Consider the following 21,798-nt stretch of genomic DNA (forward strand, 5'->3'; position numbering starts at 1 on the left):
GAAAAAATGGTCTATGAGAATCATTTCTCTTGATCTACTCTAACTTCTTGGAATTTCACTTTGAAGAGACATGATGTATTTCACAAGTTCTCTCCTTCATATTAGAATGCATGCTTTCGTGTGAAATTGACTAGTTAATGGTTTAGTTGGTTGAAGCCCCATAACCACCACATGTATAAGTATTCCTAGGTGATTGGGTGTCAATTTATTGTGTCTTAGGATGTGTAATGAAGGGAGTGCTTGTGAGAAAGCAAGATTGTGGACATATCTAATCTTCGTTATGTAGGAAACTCCATCCCTCATATGGTTATTGTGGAGGTTGCTTTATATGATTAGGGAATTCATTTTCTTGTGCAGCCATACTATGTGAATTGGCCATAGTTCATATGTGTCTTCATGTGTTTGACATGCTAAGTGTCTACACAAGTTTGTGCAATGCACCAAATAACTATTTCACTTGCTATTTCACTTGTAATGCAAACAAATGTTCATCTAGTTTAATTTGTTAATATCCTAGATGAGAGCTCGAGACATTAGATCACTAGAATGATTCAAAAACTATAGCGAAAAGATATTTTTGCATAAAGTAGCCTCATAGTTTTTTATATCCCAAAAATATTCAAGTAGTGTCAAAATGATTAGTGCTCTGCCAAAAATATTCTAGTAGTGTCAAAATGATTACTACCCTTAAAACAAGATTCATGCCTAATCAAGAACCTAAAAAGGGACCTTCAACTATAGTGAAAATACAATTTTGTAAATAAATGGCATAACGATATTTTTCATATTCCAACAATAGTAGGCAAGTCTCCAATTGATTGGTGCAACTCCAAAAAAAAATGTGTACTCAAGTGAGATCATATAAACAAAGTAGCAGCTATAGTGAAAAGTCATTTTAAATATGATGGCATAATCAAGTAAGAACTATATTAAGACGATATGGAAATGAAAATGATATGCTCACTACAAGGGACTTATGGAAACTAAACTAATATGCCCACCATAAGGGATTTCAACTATGCTAAAAAATATGATTTCCACCCAAATTAGAGAGTTTCCATTATGATTGGTGTTACTCTTAAAGAAATATTGAATAGCCAAATTAAACCAATCAAGGGCCACCTAATGCCAAATTAACCTTAATGCTCATAAAACAAAATTGAATGTCAATAGATATATCACACCAATAAAATAAAGGATTGAATCCCAATAATGATATCACCTCAACAATTTCATATCAGAATTATATTTCCCAATTCTTACAAGGTATTCCCACTACAAAGTTTAACTACAGTGAAAAGACAATTTCTAGTTTAATTAGACAATGTTGCAAGATTGGTATTAAAAAAGAAACATATTGACATTCTCAATTGAGAACTATATAACAAGAAATGGAAAAGGAAATCGGGGAGACTCATATACCCACAAGGAGCTTCAACTATAGTGAAAATACATTTCCACCTAAACCAAAAAAGTAGAATCAGTTTTAGCTTGAAAATATACATTAATAATGAATTTATATGTGTATATGTATTCAAAATTTATTTAATGCATCTATTCAAATATTAATAATTTTAATATGTTCAACGTATTATTAATATAAGTCGGATAATATTTATATCCATTTAATAACAATTATGTCTGATATTTATCATTAAGAAAGTTATATTTTATTATATTCAATATATTAAAAATAATATATTTTACGTCTATTAATATATTAATACATTTAATAACATTTATATTTTAAAAAAGAGCTTTAAGTTGACCTAATAATTATCGACTATATTGTGTTGTTTCCTGCTATTGACCATTGAATTCAACATGAATTCACACTGAAATTTTCATTGCATTTTCATAATTTTGAGAAAAGGTCAAAGGTGCATTTTGTTGGGAGGATAGCTGCATCCATGAAACACTGCCCAGACTGACGTGAGTGCTGACATGGAGGGAGTCCCACTTCCTCAATGGCAGGGAAAAATAAATGCACGAGACAGAAAAGAACAATCCCAGAAAAAGACAAACTAAGGAAAAGACAAATCACTGACAGGTCAGCAGAGATTATTAGGCAGATATAAATAACAGCAAGGTTAAACACCGAAGGATTTTTCATCGATAGTGTGAGGAAATTTTTCTTCAACTTTTTGAATCACTCAATGACCCATCATCAGGATGAAAAATATTATACCGTTGATTTAATTATACACTTGTATATACATTTTGAATGTTACATAATATGACAGACATGCTGTTAATATAAATATTCTAACACAAATAAATTTTTGCAATATTCAATCACTGTTTTATCTTAATTTCCTGCACATAGTTTTGTATTCCTACCAAAAGGTTCAGGTTCTCCATAAGCATCAGTCTGTAACAAATAGTCATATGAGATGCGCAGTCTGGATAGGACACTATATGCATTCTTCCTATATCAGACCCTTTCTTTGCAAGATAGTTAAGTCCTGCAGTGGAATGGGTCGTGCTACATCATACAAAGGCCAAGGATAAACCTGTGGTGGAATGGGCCATTCTACACCATACATAGGCAGGCCTGTGGAGGAATGGGCATGAACCACACAGCTACACCATACAAAGGCAAGGCAATAGGGCCTGCAGTGGATTGTGAGGAGATAGTTCATATGAGTTGAGCAGAATTAATACTATGAGTAAACTCCCTGCACTGCTTATCCTGGTATTAGAATTATGCAACTGTTTAATTATTGATTTTGCAAAGATTTTATCTCTCTATCTATCTATATGTGTGTGTGCGTGTGTGTGTGCACATGCGTGCTCTGGCTCTTATTTGACGATTGATCCATCACCCCCTTGGTAAGACATCAACACTAACTCATTTATTTCATTTGCATTGTAGGGCATAAATTGGGACAGGGGACATTATGATGATAGATGTTAAAAGTTACTCATTGTGAACTTACATTAACAATGGAAATGAAGGTTTTATGAAAGTAGGAGGAACTTAAATCATAATGGAAAGACATTTTCCACCTAGATTAGAGATATTGTATCAACAACACAGGATCCTATTCACTAATTCTTAAATGATATACTGACTAGAAGAATCTTCAACTATATGGAAAAAACAATTTCAAAAAGGTGGCAAAATGATTGCTAGTACAGTACTCTTAAAACAAGTTTGGATAGCTGAATATGGCTTGAAACCGACTGGGAGCCACTCAATGGATCATGACCTCAACCAGCTCATCAAACAAGATCAAATATCCAAATGTGGCATGAAACTAATTGAAGTGACTGACTTAGTTACTGATTCGGGCATGTGAATTGGATCCGTGGATTCACGATTTTTTTTTCCCAATTAGGATGTGAACTGTTTTTGGATGTGAAATAAAAGGGTCGTTTTAGGGTCAGAAAGCAAAAAAATATATTAAAAAAGTCATACTAAATAAGTTAGACCCACTTAAAATTTTGGCCTGCCTATCGATTCTTGAGGATTCATGCAGGATCCTTGAGGATTCATGCCAGATTTGTGTTGGATTCGTGCTGATCCGGGCAGGATCCTTGTTTTACACAGTGGATTTGTTCGGATTCAAATCCAGACAAATCCACAGTGTAAAACAAGGATCCTGCCCATATGAGCACAAATCCAGTCACAAATCCAGATCCGGATCCGGCCTCTAGGGCACAAATCTGGTAACTAAGGTGACTGACTGCCACCCTGTAGATCATAAGCTTATCAGCCAACTTGCAATGCAAGACTGAATAGCCAAATATGGCACTAACAAATGCCACTCGATAGATTGTCACTTTAAACAGCTCAGAAACACAAGATGGGCATGAAACTACTTTAGTGTTAATCGATCATAATCTTAATCAGTTCACAGTACAAGATTACATAGCCAAGCTGGTACTGATTGATTCAAGACTGAATAGCCAAATATGGCACTGACAAATGCCACTCGATAGATTGTCACTTTAAACAGCTCAGAAACACAAGATGGGCATGAAACTACTTTAGTGTTAATTGATCATAATCTTAATCAGTTCACAGTACAAGATTACATAGCCAAGCTGGTACTGATTGATTGCCACTCAATAGATTGTAAGCCTTAACCAGCTCAGAAACACAAGATGGGCATGAAACTGATTTTGTGCCACTCAATCGATCATAATCTTAATCAGTTCACAATACAAGATTAAATAGCCAAGCTGGTATTGATCGATTGCCACTCAACAGATCATAAGCCTCAACCAGCTCAGAAACACAAGATGGGCATGAAACTGATTTAGCGGCACTCAATAGATCGTAATCTTAATCAGTTCACACAACAATATTAAACAGCCAAGATGGTACTGACTGACTGCCCCTCAATAGATCATAAGCCTTAACCAGCTCAGAAACACAAGATGGGCATGAGACTGATTTAGTGCCACTCAATAGAGCGTAACCTTTATCAGTTGACTATACAATATTAAATAGCCAATATGATCATAACCAACAGATCATAACCTCGACCAACTTGTAAAGAGAAATTTATTTCCTGGTTCTAAAAGAACCATGATTGAAAACTAAAAGAAAGAACCCACAGTTTCTAACATCTGCACAATAAATTCCAATACACAAAATGAAAAGACTGAAACAAGTCAAATTCCAAAACGATCAATGCTTGTACTGTCTAAGTATGAGACATCTAGCTGTTAAAATTCAGAGAGAATGACATTTCAACAACATAAGACTGCCATGGCCAAAGAAAGAAATAATATTTATATTTTTTCATATTCTAAAAATGATAATAAAAGAATGTTGTCTATACGTGGCATTGAACTAGGCTTGCACTCCGATGAGAATGGAGTAAGGTGCTAGTTTTGAAAGACATTAATGTAATACATACTCCTTTGCTGTAAGCTAAAGGTTCTTTTGTCAAACAAGGAACACATAAGACTGAAATGAGTCAAACTCCAAAACCATCACTTGTTGTACAGTCTAAGTATGAACATATTATCATTCAGAGAGAATGATAATACAGCCACTGCCATGGACAAAAAAAAAAATAATATTTATATTCTTCATAATATGAAAATAATAATGAAACAGTGTTCTCTGTACAAGCATCAATACAGAGATAGAAGAGACATGGCATTCAACCAGGCTTGCACTTCGATAAGTGTGAAGTAAGGTGCTAGTCCTGTGAGACATTGATGGAATACATAATCCTCAGCTGTAAGCTAAAGGATCTTTTGTCAAACAAGGAACACTCCAGTTAATACTTGTGGCCTCTCCTTTCTTCAGTGTTTTGATGCACGTTTTAGTTCTTCCTCCTCTGCTTGCGCCCAAGCAGCCTTTATTGACAAAGCACAATATCCATCAATTGGGTGTCTGATTAAAAATTTTGAAAACTTGAAAAATAACAAAACTTTATAATTAAAAAAATTGTTATATTTTTTGACGGAGGAATGAAGTATTTACCTTGTCAAGCTCAAGCTTAGAAAAGTGAGGCCTTAAAGAATTTCCAAGACTCATACCTCTCCATGCATGTTTTATCTCTTGATCTCTAGCATCTTTGCTCCTTTTCAAAATCCTGTTGTTTTCATGTTCTTGAGATGTTTCATTTCCCGGTACTGTCAGTTTTGCCTTCTCAAGTCGAGATATATGTTTGACCAAGACCTTGTCTAAACTCTCCCAACTATTCTCATCATGATGGTGCTGTTCCTTTTGCACTCTCTCAAATGCTTCTGGTGACGCTTTTTGTTTCTCCTTCTCAAGTCTAGAAATATGTTTGACCAAGACCTTATCTAAACTCCCCCAACTATTCTCATTGTGATGTTGTCCTCTTTGCACTCTCTGAAATGCTTCTGGTGATGCTTGTTGTTTCTCCTTCTCAAGTCTAGAAACATGTTTGACTAAGACCTTATCTAAACACTCCCAGCTGTTCTCATCACAATGACGTTGTTCTCTTTTCACACTCTGAAATGCTTCTTGTGATGTTTCTTGTTTCTCCTTCTCAAGTCTAGAAATATGTTTGACAAAAACCTTATCTAAACTCTCCCAACTATTCTCATCATGATGACGTTGTTCTCTTTGCACCCTCTGAAACACTTCTGGTGATGCTTCTTGTTTCTCCTTCTCAAGTCTAGAAATATGTTTGACTAAGACCTTATCTAAACTCCCCAAATTATTCTCATCAGGCTGGTGTTTTTTTCTCACCCACTGAAATGCTTCAGGGGATGCTTCTAGCTTTTCCCTCTCCAATCTAGAGACATGCTTGATCAAAATTTTATCTAAACCTTCATCATTTTGCATCTCATTTTTCAAACTTTTATGTAAACCTTCTTGTTCATCATTTTGCATCTCATTTTTCAAACTTTTATGTAAACCTTCTTGTGCTGCCACTTTCTCCTTTTCTAATGTTGAGACATGCTTGACCAATGCTTTATCTAAACTCTCCTCATGTTTCTTATTATAATGTCGTTGCTTTATATTTGCTTCTTGTTCATTATTCATTTCATTCTTGACAAAAACAGTACCAGCATGAGAAAAAAGTAATGTGGAAGCAGAATTGGATTTTTGCATATTCTCCAAATTGACATTTTTAGGATTGACGACATCAAGTTTGACCTTATTTGTAGCATGTGGATTCTGATTGGAAGCAGAATTTACATCTTTATTCTCCTTATCACAATCAACATTAACATCTGCAAACAAACACATATCCATTTCCCTGCTTGGTTTTATAGATGGACTTCCTTTTGGCTGAGATAGCCTGACTGTGTTTTCTCCTGCCACAGATAACTTAGGTTGGAGAAAACACTTACTTGTCTGTTCTCCTCTTTGTGATATGTTCATTAATTCCATAGCCACAGGCACTTTACTTCCAGAACTTAAAGTATGCTGTACAAATAAGCTTCCATGCTTTCTTGAGTTTCCAAGCAAACTTTCTTCATGCTCTTGAAACCCTCTACTATTCTTGTGGGCTTCAGATTGCACTGCTTTTGCTAAGTTTCTTGCTTCCTGAACTTCCCTTTCAAGTTTTGAAACGTGCTTTACTAGGATGCTTCCGAGATCAGGCAATGTTTGATGAGTGGTTTTCTTTCTGAAGTCTTGTGGCACTAATACTTTAGAAGCAGCAGCAGCAGCAGCAGCTTTTTCTGCCTCCAATCTAGAAACATGTTTCACCAAGATATCTCCTAGACTTCCTGAATTGCATTTGCTATTTAGTTCTTGTTCCTTATTGTCCTCCTTGAGGATAGCACTAAGGCCACAGGTCGCAACTATCATTGCAAGAGAGATAAGCTCTTCTTCTTTAAGGAGTTTCATTCTCTCAAGCATTAGGTTAATAAGTTCATCTCGAATTCCAATTTCATTAGCAGGTTCTTTCTTGGAGTGTTGAGATTTTGGATAGTTTTTGAGTTTGCAAACAGATTCTTTAGTAACATGCTTCCCTATTTGAGCACAATTTGAATGAGGATCAATAATTTCTTTGCTATTTTCAAAATCAGAATAAGTCTGGTGTTCACCTTCAGTTTGATCATCATTTTCAGAAGATAAGATATCAAAATCAACTGAATGGTTATCCAAGACATTGCCACTTCTGCCTGCATTGTCATTAACATTGAAAATATCCAAAATAGCAGAAGCTGGAAGATGAGTTAGATGGGAAAATGCTACTTTTACTGCTCCAGCAACTTCCTTGTCAACTTCGAAGGCTGTTTCAAATGAGGCGGAAACAATATGTGTTTGGCTTCCACTAGCTTTTGAAGTTTTAACTTCCAATGGTTGTTTGGACCCTCCAGGTTTGTTATGCATAACTACCCCAAGTGCTTCTGCTGCATCAAAAGCTTCTGTGGCCTTCTTCTCAGCATTCTGTAGTTGTATTTCAGGTAATTCACATGGAATTCTGAATCGAGAATACAAGTAACAAAATATGGAAACAAATTTAATAAGTACATGACATTATATGCAAAAGAATAGTTGAGATACATAATTTTGGTTCAAAAGAAACATAAATTCATAAGTTATATTGGAATACAACCTAGCAGCTTTAAGGATCCGGCACCAGGCAGCTTCCACTAATGCAGCTTTATGAACCTCCATTGCTACTGCTGCTGCAGCTTGAGCTCCAAGTTTTTCCCTTTCTATCCGGCATAAGTGTGGATTTGATCGTCCCAATGTTTCATCAAGTGTGTCATTCATACCTTCCACTTCCTGTAATCAGCTTGAGAAAAAAATAAGTAGCAGAAAAGCGACTACATTATAAAACTAATAAGAAAATGGGAAAATACATACCTGCAGCATCCTAATCTTTCGTTCCAGATATGATTCTGTCCTCTGGCGTGGGAACCAGTCCATTGTAGACCCCCTTCTGTAAGAAGTTTCAATGCTATGTGAATTTGTAGATGGTGTGCATCTGTCATGTTTCTCGGTCCTTGTCACTTTCTGTAGGCTCTGTGCACTATCTCTATTTTTTGAAGAATCTGAATTTTCATAGATAAACACCATATTTTCATCTTCGCTCTCTAATTTAGCTTGGAATTTAACAGGAGCAGTAGATAGGCTTTGTTTGCTTGCAACCATAGCCACATTAGATGAAGATTCCTTTGATAATATAGTTTTATGCTCATTGTTTTTAGAGATTTCACAAACTTTGAGTGAATTCCTATTATGCTTGATATCTTCAGTTTGATTGAGCCTGCGGACAGATATATTGCTAATCTGATCATCTTCAGACTGGCTAATGATAAGACTCTTGCTTTCTGCCAAATCTGGTGTAGCGTGTTCTCTGATTATCTCCTGTGCAAAAAGGGCCAAAAATAACTCAACTAAACATTATGTAGAATAGAATACCTGGATGCATTTTATTTTTTATAAGGAGATTAACTGATTTTTTTTTGAAGTGACGTCTTTGAATTTTCTTATTGTCTTTTGAAAGATGGGTAATCATAAAATCACAATATATTACTATTAGCATCAGTCCAGTGGAAAAGATGAGAGAGTTCAAGAGTATCTGTTAGAGAAAATGAAAAAAGAATTGATATTCAATAACAGTTTCTAAAGAGAATTTGTTGACATAGTGTTTATTTAAAAGGAAAGGGTTCATAATATTTATCTACTTCTTTGCAAACAGGAATTCTTAAACTTAAAATCTAAGAGCATAACTCTTCATGTGGACAGGACTATTAGACTCGGAAAAACACTTTTAACCTTCATCGTGGAAAGCTATCATTGACTGTGTAAAACATGATAAACACCACAGACACTCCCATTTCTAGAAGTCTTCCCAATGGATCAGAATGAAGATGTTATTAGCAAAAAAGAATGATAAGAAACCAATTATCAATCAGTTTTCTACGATAAATCTTAAGTTCCTTGTGGGCTTTCCAATAATTAAAAAGTTTGGAACTCTGCTCCAATGTGTACAGGTAGTGAAGAATGGAACGACTGAAGCACCCCCCAGCTTAAGAGTCTGAAATTTCATCCAAAGCATGAATTGGATGTTATGCCTACAAGTGAAGCTCTAGTGTAGTTGAAACTGTTGGCCATCTATGCTCCACCTTTCACAATGTTGTATATTTTATCTCTATTTTAAAATTATTGATAGATTTCTGTATAATTTTCAGTCATTTTTAGATGTTAGACTTCTTTCAGTGAAATAAAAATTATGAGCTTCTTTCATCTTAATTTGAAAATATGGACAGTTAAATCTCCTACGCATAGATGTTACGAACTAATAATTGCTGTCTGTTTCATGGTTTATACAAATCCATTTGTAAATACACTTTTCTATGTGGCATGACAGACAGTAAAGATTCCATCTGTGAAAGAAATGACAATGTCAAATGTATTATACAGCATATCCAGTATGGTTTCACAGTTTGTAATAAGATGTATTGCCATTTAAAAACATTGATTCCTTAAAAAACCCATCCAGAAGCATTTCATTAATAATAGATTCTATATCCCAGTGCCAAGAGTTTTGTTTGGATATGTAATTATTCATGCTAGACTTTTTAGAGGTTATTGATAAATGGACACTCTATGTGGTTGTCCATTTAGTCATTAATTAACCTAGGTCCAAAACTACAAGACATGTTAAATGACTGGAGCTAACCAACCTTGGGCCAAGTTGATCATCTCTGGGACGTAGATGTGGACTTAGTGCAGGATTCGATCCTGTGAGAAGGCATGTTGGTTGACCAGGGTGACCAACCTCGGTCCAGCTTGATCAACTCTATTTGCTGGGTCTAGATGTGGATCAATTACACAATTGAACTTGTACCATTGTTATACATATGAGTAAAATTCTGATGATGTACAGTGAAAGCTACTAATAGATGTTCCTAAAAAGTGGACACTGAAGAACAAATTGAGCTCAACTCAAGAATTCAATTCAATTAGCTTGGTCTGTAAACATGGAAGTCGAACTGGGCAAGCATACATTTGAAAAATGTTAACCCGTCAAAATAATAAGTAATTGATTCTGTGAAGAAATTAATTACAAGGCATAAATTAAGACAGGTGAAAGTGAGAAACAATCTACTGATTGAGAAGATAAACCAGTGTCCTTCTGTGATTTGTGCTTAAGTTTGATCACTTCATTGAGGCAAGGTAAATTATTCAGGGAATTTGACGGATGAATAATATTGTGATTTTTCTGTAAGTTGGATCCATCTGGCCTTAGAAGGCTATTGTATGCCCTTCAGGAGGCTGTTTTATGCCTATTCCCCCTCAATGCTGCCCCAGTCTACTTGTTAAACTAATCATGGTAAGGTTGTGTTCTTGTATGTTTCAGGGTTTATGCAAATCCATCTGTAAATACACTTTTCTGTGGCATGATAGACAGTAAAGAATCAGATTCCATTTATGAAAGAAATGACAATGTAAAATGTCTTATACAGCATATCCAGGATGGTTTCACAGTTCGTTATAAGATGAATTGTCATTTAAAAACATTGATTCCTACAAAAAGCCATCGAGAAGCATTTCATTGATAACAGATTCTTTATCCCAGTACCACAAGTTTTCTTTTGGATATGTAATTATTCTTACTAGACATTTTAGAGGTGATTGATAAACGGACACAATGCCAAATGTCTTATACAGCATATCCAATATGGTTTCACAGTTTATTATAAGATGAATTGTCATTTAAAAAGATCGATTCCTACAAAAAGCCATCAAGAGCATTTCATTAATAACAGATTCTTTAACCCAGTACCCTGAGCTTTTTTTTGGATATGTAATTATTCATACTAGACATTTTAGAGGTGATTGATAAACGGACACTCTATGTGGTTGTGACCTCAATATAGGAGGTCTTAAGTTCCACTCACCTAATAATATAGGTGGCCTGGCCCACTTTGCCTAGAAAATAAAAATAAAAATATAGCCTAGGTCCAAAACTACAAGACATGCTAGATGACTGGAGCTAACCAACCTCAGACCAAGTTGATCATCTCTAGGATCTAGATGTGGATCCAACAAAGGATTCAATCCTGTACCATCGTAATCCATATGAGCAAAATTCATGAATGTGTAATGAAATCTTACTAAGAGAACTAGGTCCAAAACTATAAGACATGTTAGATGACTGGAGCTAACCAACCTTGGGCCAAGTTGATCATCTCTAGGATCTAGATGTGGATCCAACACAGGATTCGATCCTGTACCATCATAATGCATATGAGAAAAATTCATGAAACTACGAGATGTCATCCCCCAGTCAATAATTAATTAGCTTCGGTCCAAAACTAGAAAGCATGTCGCATGGTGGTTGATCAGGTTGACCAACCTCGGTCCAGCTCGATCAACTCTATTTGCTGAATCTAGATGTGGATCAATTGCACAATTGAACTTTTACCATTGTAATACATGAGTAGAATTCATATGATGTATATTGAAAGCTACTAATAGATGTTCCTAAAAAGTGGACATTAGAGAACAAATTAAGCTCAGCTCCAGAATTCAATTCAGTTAGCTTGGTCTGTAAACATGGAAGTTGAACTGGGCAGAAATATATTTGAAAAATGCTAAACCATCAAAATAATAAGTAATTGATTCTATGAAGAAATAAATTACAAGGCATAAATTAAGATAGGTGAAAATGAGAAACAATATACTGATTGAGAAGATAAACCAGTTCTCTTCTGTAATTTGGGCTTAAGTTTGATCTCTTTATCAAGGCAAGGTAAATGATTTAGGGAATTTGACTAATGAATAATATTGTGGCTTTTCTGTAAGTTGGGTTCATTTGGCCTCAGAAGGCTATTGTATGCCCATTCACCCCTCAATGCTGCCCTTGTCTACTTGTTAACCTAATCATGATAAGGTTGTGCACATGTGGACCAAATATATGGGCAAGCCAACTAAGACTTATTAAATGCTAAAAGAAAGGTGCATGGGCGACTGTGTGAGCATGCATTAATAAAAGAGAGAGAAAAATTTAAGCATTACATAATGCCAAATGTCTCCTTGACCAGTTGTCCAATTAAAAATTGCTAGTTAACATGCCAAGTAACAATTGCTACAGGGTAATAATAAAGAAAACTCCATCTATATGTTTTGAAAATGGGCAAAAGTTTTGTCCAGAGTTGCCTACCCGTGGAAATAATGAAGCAGATCTAGTGGCAGGGGATAATGGTCAAACTTCTTTTATGATATATTTGAAAATTTGAAAATGATGAGTGATTATTAAACATTTCTAATCTTAGTTATCTGAACTGCCTGAGCTAGATTATCAACTTTTCCTCAGGTGATAAACTCACTCCAAACCATCAAGGAGAGTAAAGAGATTTAACCTCAACTATCAACATCTCAGGCATGTTAACACCAGAGTACATGAAGATGGGTCATGCTTTAGCCCTACAAACTTTTTCACATGTACCCTCTACTCCAGTTTTATCAGGTTTCATTGGGTATATTAGCACAAGATCATTCTATCATACACGCTACAAGCATAAAAAAACTTGATTGTCTTATGATGACCAGAAGAAAAATAAGATAACAATGAGATTTTTCCTGTATGTACAACTGGTATGTACCTTTGAACATAGATTGGGTTCTAAATTAACAGCCCTTCAAATAGGAATATACAACCATGTATTAATGGAATGTGCACCATCAAATAAGTACTTAACATGGTTGCTGGTCCTAAAATAATAAAGCATAGTTATCAGGGAACTCTAGTATAAGAATATTCCAAATAGCTGCATTTCTGGTAATATAGAATATAACTGTACTCTTATCGGTTCACTCGCTTATCCTATTTGGAATGGAATTAACTCAGCACGCTCAGTCATAGGAGATGGGTCCTGGCTCCTAATTAGCAATGCCAACATACTTGGGACTTAAATTCTGGGAATCAAGATTGATGCTAATTATAAGAATTCCTGCTCACTAAGAGCAAACACACGTGATTTACTACAGGAAATCAGATGCTTATAACAGACAAAGTATTTTAAATCCCAATGGTGGCATCAAAGACAATGGACTTGAATTCCCACTACGTTATCGGAACCCTGCATATAGGCCTGTGTCCTGATTCCAGTACAATGCCTCTGCTGATTCCACCAGAATTTCAGCTGGGCACTTGAATTCCAGTGAGTCTTGCATGCCAGAATCCTCGCATAATTCGGCAGAACCTACAGGCACCCAAGGCTGTAGGCACCCAAAAATGGGCCCTACATGCCACTTTCTATTTTTAAAATCTAAAATGCTAATTCCGAACATAAAGCACACATTTGGTCATTTGATGATCATTCATTCAGATGCTTATAACAGATAAAGTATTTTATATCACAAAGGAAGTATCAAAGACAATGGACTTGAATTTCAACTAAGTTATTGGGTCCCTGCATATAGGCCTGGATCCTGATTTCAGAACAATACCAGTGCTGATTCTGCCAGGATTTTGGCTGGGCATTTGAATTTCCGGTGGGTCTTGCATGCCAGAATCCTCATAGGACTTGGCAGAACCCACATGATGCCAGTGCTGATTTTGCGAGGATTTCGGCTGGGTATTTGAATTCCCAGTGGGTCTTGCATGCCAGAATCCTTGCGGAATGTGGCAGAACCCACATGCACCCAATTTTAGCTGTCCAAAAGTGGGCCCCACATGTCTTATTCTAATTTCAAAATATAAAATGCTAATTTCAAACATAACACATGCCAAAAATGGGCCTCACAAGTCATTTGATGATCATTCATTCATTTGGTCATAAGAAAATGGACAACCGTGAGGGTGTGGTAAGGAATTGGGATCTAGTCGTTGAGTGTGCTGATTTAGATGTCACAATCGCACAACTTACCCAAGTCTCTGTAGATGAACAAGAGGCATCTGTTCCTCAAGCATCTAAAACCCTAATTTTGAACATAAAGCATGCATTTGGTCATAAGAAAATGGACTATTGTGACAGTGTGACAAGGAATTGGGATCTAGTCCCTGAGTGTGCTGATTTAGATGCCATGGTTGCACAGCTTATCCAAGTCTCTGTAGATGAACAAGAGGCAGATGTTCCACAGGACATGGACATAACAAGTGGCATGACTGTTGGTTCAATTGAAGTTGAAGTGGAACCAAATGCTGACCTTGATTCCTATGAAGATAATGAAGATGAATTTGGATATTAAATATGAAATATTGCCTGCAATTTAAATTTTCATTGTGTAATGACATTTTCAGACTTTTGCAAAGTGTCAATATGATTTATGAGGTATTTCATTTATAATTTTATCAGCAATTATGGACTTATGAGTATCGTGCTTCCAACTTATTATTATTATTATTCGTTTGAAGTTTTGAACAAATGATGATTGAACATTGAACACATTGCATGCCTGAATCTATGAATACACACACACATGCACAATACCCACGCAGTACTGAAATGCACCCCAATTATTTTTACCAAATCCAAAAACCTGAATCTGTATCAGAACTAGGATCAGCAAGTTAGAATTTCAAACTATATTATGTCTATTCAAATTTCCAGTAATTTAGTATCATGCTATGATGCATTGACTTGCCATATCCATGTAGTTAAACATCTAAGCCTATAAAAGAATCATTATTAAAATGGTTTGGCATTTGAGAATCACCGTCTAAGGGACAAAAAAGTTTTAAAATTGAAATCATGATGTTAATTTGAGCTACAATTATAAATCCAACCATGGAGTCCAACTAGGAGCTACTTTGAAAAGGGCTATTATTCTTTTACTAAATCCTGCACTGTATCGACAGGTTCACATGCAGATTACAAACACTCTCTTCAGTAAGCTTGCACCTCAAGTAGATTTTCATTCCTCTTGGGATCAGAAGATGGAAACTGAATCCAGAATCAAAATTGAAGTATACTAGGAAATAGGAACTGATATTTACATGCATAGATTGCACAAGTTGAAAATTTCAAGTCATTACTAATGGAAATTGTCAAACTAACAATTTCAAGCTGACAAGGCAGTAGTGCTGAAAGCGCCATGCACACTTATAAGGGCATCCAAGTTCCAGAATGGGGTGCAGAGAAGATATCCAGCGTGGGACATGTGCCAATTGTCAGTGACTGGCAATTCAGAAAAAAAACTAAGTGCAGTAGGAATCATTCCAGCCTTAACGACAACAAAATCCCAATAGTCTTGTCTCACCTCTGAGAAATGGTAAGAGGAATTTCCCTATCCAATTAGGTTTAGCCAGAATTTTGATGTTCAAGCAAGATATAGCCAGGTGCATTCAAATGGCCATGGGCGTTAGTACAATTAACATGTGGCTTAGCACCCCAAGCAGAACCAAAGGTTTGTTCTACCGAATTGAGCTCAGCTCAAATAATTTGTGTTTGCAGTTGCACTGAAATTGTCAGTCCAGTTCAGCTTGTAGTTGTGATCTTGAATTAAAGGAATGTGCAACCTACATTTTTATTTCAATATGGATCATCAGCTAGATTTATGGTGTTCACACTACATATAGTCAGGTGCATTGATCTACGCACGATCTTTAGTCCAATTGAACAATTGTCTGCCTTGGTAAAGTGAGGAAAGTTCAAACCTCGAACCAAACATAACAGAGTGATACGTACCCAATGTGGACCGAGGCTTGTTCTATCCAATTGGGGTTAGGTGAGTACACCTTATCGTTGTGATCTTGACTCAAAGTAATGTGTTGTAGTGGTAAATCCAATTTCCTGGAAGTAACCTAGGTTCGAAATTCAAAGTACTAAGCCCAGTGGTTAAAAAATTTACCCTAAAAAAATTGTCAAAGCCGAAAATTCCTGGAAGTAACCTAGGCTTATATTTAAATAATGCGAGAAATCCCTTATTCCCACAAGATTATTTTCCCAAAAGTGGTAACACTCATTATAGGTCAAGATACAAAGGAAACTGAAGAACGTATAGAGCATAGGAAGATATGTAAGAGCATAAATACCTCTGCATTGTGCGTAAGGGTTGTCATTTCTTCTTGTTGGTTGACATTGCATAACACACTATGAAAATTATCAACAGTTGCATCTTCTTGTAAGGCCTCTGTTATTCTCGCACCAATAGAAACTGCTCTCTCCGACTCCATTCTGTAAAGTTTTTAAGACACGTCAATTAACTACCCAACAAACATGATTGATGTAATAAAAGCATACGAGATTTGACAAAAGAAATCAAGATTTTGTTTTCAAAACAGGTTCTACCTTCAAGATTGTGAACTTGAGAGAGCTTAGCTTAGCTTTTCAACAAAGTAAAGTCGGTCAGCTTCTGGAAACTGAGAAAGATTTTGATTTGATGAGAAAATTCTATTTTGCCGTGTCAAATGAGTTCATGAAAATGAATTGGACGATTAATCCAAGTGTGGGGAAGAAACTTGGTTTTATTAATTGTGGAAATATATAGCCGTTGGAGTCCCAAACGTTCGTTACATTTCTGAGTTCACGGGCTAACGTGCCGAAAATATTTGTGGGGTCCACAGAACACAATGATGCCACGCTGGCAACTCCTCGAAATGGATCTTTGTAATTATTATTCCGACGGTCGATTTGGCATGTAAAGATGATTAGATGTGACAATACATAATATATGGTGCCCAAGTTTTATAAGCAATACTATTGTTAATGGTACTTTAGTGTGTAATAGGTTTGCGGAAATAGTGGAGGAGGTCAATTAAGGAAAAAATATTGTTTTTTTTATACTTTTTTTTAAACCTATGTTATCAAGTGATGTCTTAATAAAACATAGAGATAACCTCCATCTCTATTTGTGCTTCTTTCTCTCTCACTACTACTACTGCTTCTTTCTCTCTCACTGTATACCCTCTATATTCTTCTCTTTACCTCTCTCTAGCGCTCTCCATCTTTGTATTTCTTGATCTCTCTTTCATTTCTCCTCTCCCTACAACTCTCTTCCTCTATATCTTTATCTCTATTTCTCTCTCTATGTGCTTATCATATATATCTCTTTTTATTTAATCTCTTTCTTTTTGCCAATTCTACCCACACCTCATAAATAAAAATAATTTGTCAAAATAGCTTATTCTCTTTCTTTTTCTTAATAATTAGAAATAATATTAAAATTATATTTGTAACATTTCCTATAACTTTAGTCTACAACCATGATGTCTAGTGTTAAGTGGAAAATGAGAAACTATAATTATTTTAAATATTCATCTACTACAAGATTTCCTTCTCGCTGCTAAAATGTAGTGCCTCTCGTGTTTGCAATTTGTACCTTGTTCATTTTGATTCAAGACATACTAGATACTCTTATTATATGTACTTTGAGATGACTTGAAGGTCGAATGTTATACTTTGATTTTAGTACAATGGATGTTTTATTGTTATGTTGTTCAGTTTATCATATTTGTATGTTGATGCCATTTTGAGATGATAGTAGCTCTATGATGATATTTAATTATCTAGTATTTGGACATATTTTTTTATTATGTTATGTGATAGATTTTATTCTATGGTTATTTACTTCATTCTCGTCTCTTTGTGCTTTATCATGCAAACGTGAGTGATGTAAATGGATTATTTGGGTATAATTGAATAAATGGTTAAATTAGTTATTTAATGCATTTATTGCTTCGACTATGTTACTATATGCAATTGCACTTGATTGTGTGTTTTAGTGTGCAAGATTTATATCATTGGCAATGGCACATGGAGTTAGTGATTTAACTATTCCTCTTTTACCAATATCATCCATGTATGGTCGACGTATCCTTGTTTAATTGTTTAAATTTGATGCAGGAGCATCCTGGGTTACATTGATATCCTACATATTTTCAGTTTTCCTAGCTTTGTCGAGTTGCAATGTCTTGCATTGCCAAGCTTCCAGTGTTTGCCAAGCATTTATTTGATGCTGAGTTCTTAGTTGTTGTCGAATGATTCCTTTGTTGTCGAGTGATTCCTTTGGTTGTCAAGTTCTTCAATGGTTGTCGAGTGATGGAGGATGTCGAGTTCGTAGTTGATGCCGAGTGATTCCTATGGATGTCGAGTGCCAGTATTTTGCAAAGCCTTCATTTTTCGAGTAGTTTGTGTTTGGTTCCAGTTTGGGCCGACCTCGCTCGCATTTTATTTTGGTATAGGTAGTTAATATTAGTTGTAATCTGACTTGTGGCTATGCATGAATTTAATGTAAGGTTTTAGTCTTTCGATAGGCTAACCTATGGTTGCACAAGTATTTAAAGAGGTCTAGGATTGAGTTTTAGGTAAGATTTGAGGGAAGGTAGAGTAGAAAAGAGCAGAAAGAGAAGTAGGATAATCAAGTATTATAATTGGTTTTGTATCTGGTCGTAACCCAAAAGGCCTTATAGCTGGGCATGCATGTTGATCATTTGATGAATCAATAAAATATTTTGTTCTCTCCCTCCTTGGTGTTGTTCCTTGTTGTTTGTTTCCACTGTGTTAACTCTTGCAGGGTGGATTGGATAGTTGGGTGTGTCATTGGCCCTTGTTTTTTCTATCTCTCCCTACATCGTATGGTATCAGAGCTTGAGGTTCATCCTTGTGGAACTTGATTTGTAAAGATGGTTCAAGGTAGAGGAAATGATAATAATGCAATATTAGATGCATTGAGACAAATTACAACCAAATTAGATGATGTGGAGACAACACAAAGGAGAGGAGCCCATCTTGATGATGTAAGTGATGATGAAACAGTAGAACTAAACCCTAATCCAAAACCTGAAGAAGATCAAGATGAAGCAAGGTTGTTGAGAGAGTTGTCTAGGGCAAATTCAAAGCCTACAATAGAAGTAGTTCCTTATGATGGAAAATTGGATACCAATGTTGTGTTGGATTGGATCTCTGATATGGAGAAGTTCTTTGAGATGAAAACACTCTTGATAATAGGAAGGTGAAGATTACAATTACAAGGTTGGAAGGGCATGCCTCACTGTGGTGGGAGCATTTGCAAACTGATAGACAAAGGAGAGGAAAGAAAAATATCAGAACTTGGGTGAAGATGGTGAACAAGGTAAAGAAAAAATTCCTCCCTACTGATTACCAAGTTAACTTGTTGAGAAAGATGCAAAATTTGAGGCAAAGAGACATGACTATGAAGGAGTATAATGAGGAATTCTATAGATTGGACATCAAATCTGGACATGTGGATGATGATGTTGAGAAAATTCCAAGGTACATAAATGGCTTGAGATCTAGAATTCAAGATAAAATAAGTTTTGTGAAGTTGGAAAGTGTGGAAGAAGCATATCAATATGTCTTGAAAGCTGGGGAGATCTTGACAAAGAAGCATGAACAAAGACAAAGAGGTAGAGGTGGTAGATTCTAGAGAGGTAGAGGTAGATCTTATGGAGAAGGTGGCAGATCTGACAATTTTATGCAGGATAAAGGAAAAACTGAATAGAAGAATGATGACAAAGATAAGACCGAGTGGAAAGGTGGTAGTTCATACTGAGGAGGTATTGGATCTTACCAAGGAAGAGGTAATTCTTATTCTAGAGATAGTTTTTGTGGTAATTATTTCAGATGTGGCAAAGAAGGGCATAGATATTTTGAATGTAGATCTTCCAAAAGTGGGCAGAATAATAGAAATGTTGTGATTCTAGAAGACATTGAGAGTTCACCAAGTGGACCTGAGGCTAGAGAAAATATGATGGTGAGAAGAACCTTATGTAATAAGGGAAGTGATAAGGAACTTGTTTTGAGAAGAAGTCTTTTCAAGACCAGATGTAAGATGGCTGGAGAATGTTGCAAGGTGATTATTGATAGTGAAAGTTCAACAAATGTGGCATTAGAAGAGTTAGTTACAAAGTCACAGTTGCAAAGGCCGAAACATCCCAAACTTTATCATGTTTCATGGATCAAAGATGAGCATAAGATATTGGTAAGTGAGTAATGTATTGTGAAGTTCAAAATTGGATATTACTTTGATGAAGTTTTGTGTGATATTATGCCCATGGATTGTTGTCATATTTTATTAGGTACACCTTGGCAATATGATAGATAGGCTATACATGATGAAAGATTGAATCAATATACTCTTTGATTAAATGGGAAGAAACAATATTTTTATCCTTAATTGAAAGTCTAGATGAGGTCAGTTGTACTACAATAAAAGCTTGCATAGTTAATGGAAAGCAATTTGAAAAAGAAGTGAAGAAGAATCAAGTCTGTTTTGTCATAATTCCTAGAGGACTGAGTGTTGGCAGTAATGACCAAGTAATAGTAGAAGTTGATAATGACAAAGTGTCAGTAGCTAGTGGTAGCCAAGTACCAGAAGAAATTACAAAATTGTTGAATGAGTATAAGGACATTTTTACTGAAGATATTCTTGATGGTTTATCGCCACTAAGAAGTATAAGTCATTGTATGGATCTAATTTCTAGAGGTAGTTTGCCAAAAAAAACACCATATAGATTGACACCTATAGAGAATGAATAACTTAATAGACAAGTGCATGAATTGCTACAAAAGGGATTAATTAGAGAAAGTCTGAATGAAGCTAGTTTGCCAAAAAAAACACCATATAGATTGACACCTATAGAGAATGAAGAGCTTAATAGACAAGTGCATGAATTGCTACAAAAGGGATTAATCAGAGAAAGTTTGAGTCCATGTGCTATATCTATTGTATTAGCACCTAAAAAAAATGGAGAATGAAGAATGTGTACTAATTCCAAAGCTATTAACAAAATCACAATGACATATAGGTTTCCTATGCCAAGGATGGATGAAATAATGGATTGATTGAGTGGAGCAAAATATTTTACCAAGATTGATTTGAAGAGTGACTATCATCAGATCATAATCAGAGAAGGTGATGAATGGAAAACTACTTTCAAGAAAAAAGATGATTTGTATGAATGGTTAGTTATGCTTTTTGGTTTGATTGATGCACCTAGTACTTTCATGAGGTTGATGAATGAAGTTCTAAAATAATTTTTGGGTAAGTTTGTGATTTTTTACTTCGATGATATTCTAATATTTAGTAAGTCTAAGGAAGAACATATTGAGCATGTTAGACAAGTATTACAATGACTGAAAGAGAAGAAGCTACTAATTAATTTTTAAAAGTGTTCTTTTATACAAGAGGAGATTGTGTATTTGGGATTTTCTATTTTAGCTAATGGTTTGAGAATGGATCCAGAGAAGGTTAAAGTAATTTTGGAATGGCATACTCCTAAGAATGTGGGTGAGGTAAGATCATTTCATAGTTTGGCTAGTTTTTACTGAAAGTTCATAAGAAATATCAGTTCTGTTTGTAGTGCTATGACTGAGATAATGGGAGGAGATAAAAAGGAATTCAAGTGGACACATGGAGCTGATAAGAGTTTTGAGACTTTAAAACAAAAGGTTGTTGAATTACCTATAATGGCTTTACCTAAT

At 35.4% G+C, this 21,798-nt stretch overlaps 1 protein-coding gene across 1 annotated transcript; it reads right to left on the reverse strand.

Moving 5' to 3' along the window:
- Nucleotides 1–5,015: 5,015 nt before the first annotated feature.
- Nucleotides 5,016–16,792, reverse strand: LOC149557413 (myosin-2 heavy chain-like protein). Its single transcript, XM_089832063.1, has 6 exons — nucleotides 16,645–16,792; nucleotides 16,389–16,530; nucleotides 8,264–8,767; nucleotides 8,010–8,182; nucleotides 5,447–7,874; nucleotides 5,016–5,319 (listed from the first exon to the last, which is right to left on the reverse strand). Exons 2-6 carry the CDS (start codon nucleotides 16,527–16,529, stop codon nucleotides 5,266–5,268), a joined length of 3,300 nt encoding a protein of 1,099 aa, XP_089688189.1. The 5' UTR covers nucleotide 16,530; nucleotides 16,645–16,792; the 3' UTR covers nucleotides 5,016–5,265.
- Nucleotides 16,793–21,798: the final 5,006 nt, after the last annotated feature.

Source organism: Cupressus sempervirens, chromosome 5 (assembly GCF_028749045.1).
Source record: "Cupressus sempervirens isolate cs-2001-9-10 chromosome 5, ASM2874904v1, whole genome shotgun sequence".
NCBI classification, from domain to species: domain Eukaryota; kingdom Viridiplantae; phylum Streptophyta; class Pinopsida; order Cupressales; family Cupressaceae; genus Cupressus; species Cupressus sempervirens.